General features: G+C 38.3%; 1 protein-coding gene across 3 annotated transcripts in view; it reads left to right on the top strand.

The window, feature by feature from the left end:
* The first annotated feature begins 209 nt into the window (after positions 1 to 209).
* Positions 210 to 6,000, top strand: part of NRDE2 (NRDE-2, necessary for RNA interference, domain containing) — a 47,270-nt gene continuing 41,479 nt past the window's right edge. For all 3 annotated transcript variants that reach the window (XR_009500979.1, XR_009500980.1, XM_059914816.1), the window contains exon 1: positions 210 to 296. Coding sequence is in view for 1 of the 3 variants with exons in the window: in XM_059914816.1 (XP_059770799.1) it covers positions 233 to 296 (64 nt within the window). In the remaining 2 variants the exon portion in view is untranslated. The remainder of the gene's footprint in view (positions 297 to 6,000) is intronic.

Here is a 6,000-nt window from a genome sequence, read left to right as displayed (position 1 = left end):
TTCTCACAGAAGCCTGACGGTACTAATTACTGGGAAGTGGTCCCTTCCGCCCCTCCCCCATCATGCCCCGCCCCCTTTCATTCCGCCCCGCCCCCGCGGGTGGGGTCCAGGCCAAAGAACCGACGGGAAAACTACACTTCCCAGAGTGCACAGCGACCGCAAGGGCCTTACTACCGGCCTCGGCTTCCCGGCGCCATTTTTGTGGAGTGAAAAGGCGGTGCGGCCTGTGATCATGGCGCTGTTCCCCGCCTTTGCGAGTGTTAGTGAGGTGCCCGAGAGTGGGAGCCCCAGGAAAGGTAAGCACACAAAAGGGATGAAGAAGGTACTTGGCAGGCTTAGGGCGGAGTTTCTTGGGCCCAGGTCTCGCCCTTGCCTTGGATTTGTTTATTCATTTGTATCCCAGAGTTCTCCGCGGTGCTGCAAAGCCTTGTGGGAGGAGCAGCGGCACTCGTCCGGGTTTCTGGGCTCGAGTTGTAGAGTCCAGAAGGAGAAAGAAAGACCAGGAGAGTCCTCGGAGCTGGGACTTCCATGTAATCATATTGTTGAGCCCCGTTTTCTCCCCCCAGCCTCAGTTCCTTCACCTGTAAAATGGAAACAGTGGTACTCCACATCTCGGGGAGACTCCTGATGCAAATGCTGGGTGTTCTTATTACAGCTTTTTTTCCTTCTCTGTTCTCCTTATTCTGAATTGTTTATTGGTCTCATACCTTTTGGCCGACCAAGAGCTAGAGAATTAGGATCCACAGGCTAATCAAACACAGTTTCTCTCCAGATGGGCACAAATTCTGGGAATAAGAACTAACATTTATTTATTGAGGGTCGACTGTAGGTCAGGTAATGGCATTACATATTTTATTTAAGCCTTAAGCGTTCCCAGATCTGCATTGTTAAAAACACAATGCACATAGTGAATTGTAATTTGAAGTGATTAATCCTAAATCATACCCTTATGTGGCAGAGTCTAGCTGTGTCTGACACCTTTATCGTATCCTGTCGTAATTCCTACATTTCTTTTTTTGGTATACTTCTCAAAATTGTGAGTAATTTCTTATATAATTAGTGTAATTTTGGTCATCCTTTACTAGACCGTAACATCCATGTAGTCAGAAACAGTGTTTGTCTATTCATTGCAGCATCGTTAACCCCTAGCACAGGCCCAAAGTATAGTAGGTGTTCGATAAATATTAGCTGAATGTACAGACCAATAGTAGGTACTTAACAAAAAAGTAACAGTACATACAAGGTGGGATGTTACAGATGACACAGGTGAACCAGAGGAATAATGACTTCTGTGGGGAAGTTCAAAGAAAGCATTATATAGGAGCTAACTTTGGAGATGGGTCTTCAAGAGGGTAGGATCTGGACAAAGAGATAGTGGAAGGGCATTCCAGGGCCTTCAAAGGCACGCAGGAAGGAAAACATGAGACCTCTGCAAAAAACTGCAAATAGTTCAATTTTTCTGGAAATGTAGAGGTGTAAGGAGGCACCTTGGGAAATATGGTTGGAACTGGTGATGAGGGATGGTACTGACTTGAATAACAGGCCAAGGGTTAATCCTTTTATTTTGGGAGCATGAAGTGGCAGGTTTACAGGGGAGTGTTGCTCTTGTCATTTATCTTAACCAGTATTTATTGGACATCTTCTGGGTACCCAGCATCAGGATAATGATTGTAAAAGGGCTTTTTATTCTTTTTTAATTTATTTATTTTCGTTTTGTTTTTTTAATTTTTATTTTATATTGCAGTGTAGTTGATTTAAAATGTGTTAATTCCAGGTGTACAAGATGATTTAGTTATACATATACATATACCTATGCTTTTTCAGATTCTTTTCCCATGTAGGTTATTACAGAGTATTGAGTAGAGTTCCCTGTGCTATACAGTAGGTCCTTGTTGATTTCTATTTTATATATAGTAATGTATATATGTTAATCCCAACCTCCTAATTTATTCCTCACCCCCCACCTTTCCCCTTTGGTAACCATAAGTTTGTTTTCTAAGTCTGTGAGTCTGTTTCTGGTTTGTAAATAAGTTCATTTGTATCCTTTTTTTAGATTCCACATATAACTGATAGCATATGGTGTTTGTCTTTCTTTTTCTCTGACTTCACTTACTACGATAATCTCTAGGTTTATCCATGTTGTTGCAAATGGCATTATTTCACTCTTTTTTATGGCTGAGTAATATTCCATTGTATATGTGCACCACATCTTCTTTATCCATTCATCTATTGATGGACATTAAGGTTGCTTCCATGTCTTGGTTATTGTAAATAGCGCTGCAGTGAACACTGGGGTGCATGTATCTTTTTGAAATATGGTTTTCTCAGGGTATATGCCCAGTAGTGGAATTGCTGGGTCATATGGTAGTTCTATTTTTAGTTTTTTAAGGAACCTCCATACTGTTCTCCATAGTGGCTGTATCAATTTACATTCCCACCAGCAGTGTAGGAGGGTTCCCTTTTCTCCACACCCTCTCCAGCACTTATTGTTTATAGACTTTTTGATGATGACCATTCTGACCGGTGTGAGTTGATACCTCATTGTAGTTTTGATTTGCACTTCTCTAATAATTAGCGACGCTGAGCATCTTTTCATGTGCTTTTTGGTCATCTGTATGTCTTCTTTGGAGAAATGTCTATTTAGATTTTGTGCCCATTTTTTCTTTTTTTTTTGATTGGGTTGTTTACTTTTTTGATATTGAGCTGTATCAATATGAGCTGTATGTATGAGCTGTTTGTATATTTTGGAGATGAATCCCTTGTCGGTCACATTGTTTGCAAATATTTTCTCCCCTTCTGTGGGTTGTCTTTTCATTTTGTTTATGGTTCCCTTTGCTGTGCAAAAGCTTTTAAGTTTAATGAGGTCCCATTTGTTTATTTTTGTTTTTATTTTCATTACTCTAAGAGGTGGATCCAAAAAGATATTGCTGCAGTGTATATCAGAGAGTGTTCTGCCTATGTTTTCCTCTAAGAGTTTTACAGCATCCGGTCTTACGTTTTAGGTCTTTAATCCAGTTTGGGTTTATTTTTGTGTATGGTGTTAGAGAATGTTAAGAGCTTTTTATAAAGTACTGTATTTTAAAAAATTTAAACACAACATTATTAGCCATAATGAAATTAACTATAATTCTTTAATATCATCTAATTGTCAGTTAATGTTCAAATTGCCAGAGTTGTTTCAAAAATGGCCTTTTACAGTTGGTTTCTTCAAGTCAGTATCCAAAGAAATCCAACACTGCATTTTGGATATGTCTCTTAGGTCTTTTTAAAAGATATAGAACAGTTTCTCCCTCCCTTCTATTTTCCCTTGTGATTTGTTGAGGAAACTGCGTCATTTGTCCTATAGACATTTCCCACCAAATCCTTATGGTGTCATTTAACATACTTCTCTACCCTAGAATTTCCTGTAAACTGATAGTTAGATGTAGAGAGTTAATTAGATTCAGGTACAGTGTTTTTAGTTGAAAATACCTCATTGGGTATGCTCTACACTTGCTGTTGAGCCAAATCAGGAGGATGAGCGGTCCAGTTTTCTCTCTTTTAGTAGTGAGATTGATCGGTGGATTCCTGGATGGCCTGATTCATCCATTATGAAGCTGCCCATCAGGCTTTCACCTAATGATTTTTGCAGCCATTTATGATTATTGCTTAGATCCACCGTTTCATTGGGGTTACAAAATGGTTATTTTCCGTTTTTAGCATTCCTCCTATATTTATTAGTATCAGTTATCCTATAAAGAACTTTTTCTCAACACTGTTGGGATACCCCGAAATACAGTTCAGGCAGGAAAGACAGGATGAATACTTGATTTGTTCCTTTTGTCAGTTTACAGAATAACAAGTTTGGGTCTTGGCAACTTTTAGAGGTGACAAGTGAGGTGTTTCTCCCCACCCCCTTTAATTATGAACTCATGAATTTTTAACATACTTATATTTCAGTCCATTGCAAATACTCTTTTCTAATGCTTAAATTGTCCCATTTTTGGCTAATGGGGCCTTGATCAAGTTGGGCCTGTGTCTTTTTGGCATAAACCGGTTGTCTTTAATCACTTCCTTGCTTTCTGCCCTAAAAGCTGCCCAGAGCTCATCGCTTACATGTTTTATAATGGCCTGGAATTGACCATTTCTCAAAGGAACCCTGGTTTCTTTTAGTGGAAAATGGTATGGGTATGTTAAAACCACAAATTGGATGTTCGGAGTACTCATGGCACTGGGTTGTCATTACTTCTAAACATTTTCAGTGGCCAGAACCAGAAAGAGAAAAATACATCATGACTTCATACTGATATTTCTAATCCAAGTTTAAGATTATGAGATTTTTAATTGATTTCTTTGACTTACTATTTATATTTATTTCCTCTTATGCTGAAAATATTAGTTCTTAGTGCCATTAGTCCAACTATGTATAGGTCCAAAATAACAATAGTAATATGACTAATACTAAATAGTTCACTATTTCTTTATGGTTCTATTTGTCCTTAGGCTATATCCCACAACCCACGTGCTGTCAGATTACTGTGTTTTAAATTCACTTGAAATAATTCTCTGTGTGGTTTCATTACCAGTGTGATATACAATTAGGTATATTCGTTTTTAATTTTGGGGGATTGTGTTTTTCTTCTTTTTGATTTGGTCCCATTTTGTAATGTTGTGAAACATTTACATGGTTCTAAAGTTGAAAATACATATAACCCAGTTATTTTCGGAGAAAAAACTTCCATCTCAATTCTCCAACTTTCCCCTACAGTTTAGAATTTTTAGTAGTCAATGATACCCTTCCGTTTTTTTCCTCCTTAATATGAGCAACTACATTTCCGTTCTGTTTCTCTTTTTTATTTTAATTTTTTGTTTTTCTATTAAAGTATAGTTAATTTACAGTGTTTCAGGTATGCAGCAAATTGATTTAGTTATACATACATATATATATATATATATATATATATATATATAGTTTTTCAGATTCTTTTCCATTATAGGTTATTACAAGATACTGAATATAGTTCCCTGGGCTATACAATAGGTCCTCATCGTTTCTCTATTTTATATATAGTAGTGTGTATCTGTTAATTCCAAGTCCCAAATTTATCTCTCCTCCCCCCTCCACTTCTGTTTCTTAAATGCATATTATTCTGCATTTTACCTAAAATCCCAGACATCACTCTACAGTGGAGTATAGAAGTCTTCCTCACTTCTTTTGACTGGTACACAGAGCTCCATAGTGTGGATGTCACATACTTTATTCTGTCAGTCCCTATTAAGGACATTTTGACTGTTTCTGGTATTTTGCTGTTAAAAATAGAAGCACTGTACTTTGGGCCTTACACTATAAAATGTTATAAAAATGTAAGATGGTGTTAGTACTGGTGTGTGCAGAGTTTCAATCAAAAACAAAAACAGGAACAAAAAACTCCTGGACAGGAAAGATGAGCAATACCAAAGCAAGTGAGAGAGGCTCTGTTCTCCACTCTCTCGGTACTGTTAAGAGTTAGGCCAGGATTTAAGCAGGCATCACACTCAGTAAGTGTTTTGGGGAGACTGAATTCAGTAGCCTTCATTCTCTCAACAAACAGGTATCCAGCGCCTCCCTTGTGTTAGGAGCAGCAGAAAGACCCCAGTGTGTGATCCCTCCAATTCTCGAGCTTTTCTTTCTACACCATCAGATTTATTAGGCTTGTCTACTCTAAAACATTGTTGCTTGGGGGTTGAATATTTAGACAGAGTTGGGATGGAAGATATGAGGCATACGAGTCAGGTGTATTATTTATATTTGGGGAAGAAACTACACACATTGCCTTTTTACCTGAAACCTGCTCTTCTTTCTGTGTCCACGTGTCAGAAAATGGCACCACCATTCTCCCAGGCCAAAACTTAGATACATACCTCAACTTGCTGTTTCCCCCATTCAGTTCTTCATCCGGTCCTTCCAAATAACTCTTAAATTTGTTAGTTTCTCTCTATTCTCACTGCCACTGCATAATTGTCACCACGGTCATCCCCTGG

The sequence above is a fragment of the Balaenoptera ricei genome, chromosome 2 (assembly GCF_028023285.1).
Source record: "Balaenoptera ricei isolate mBalRic1 chromosome 2, mBalRic1.hap2, whole genome shotgun sequence".
In the NCBI taxonomy this organism is placed as follows: domain Eukaryota; kingdom Metazoa; phylum Chordata; class Mammalia; order Artiodactyla; family Balaenopteridae; genus Balaenoptera; species Balaenoptera ricei.
The sequence above is the reverse complement of the archived record's forward strand: the minus strand, read 5'-3'. Positions and strand labels throughout refer to the sequence as shown.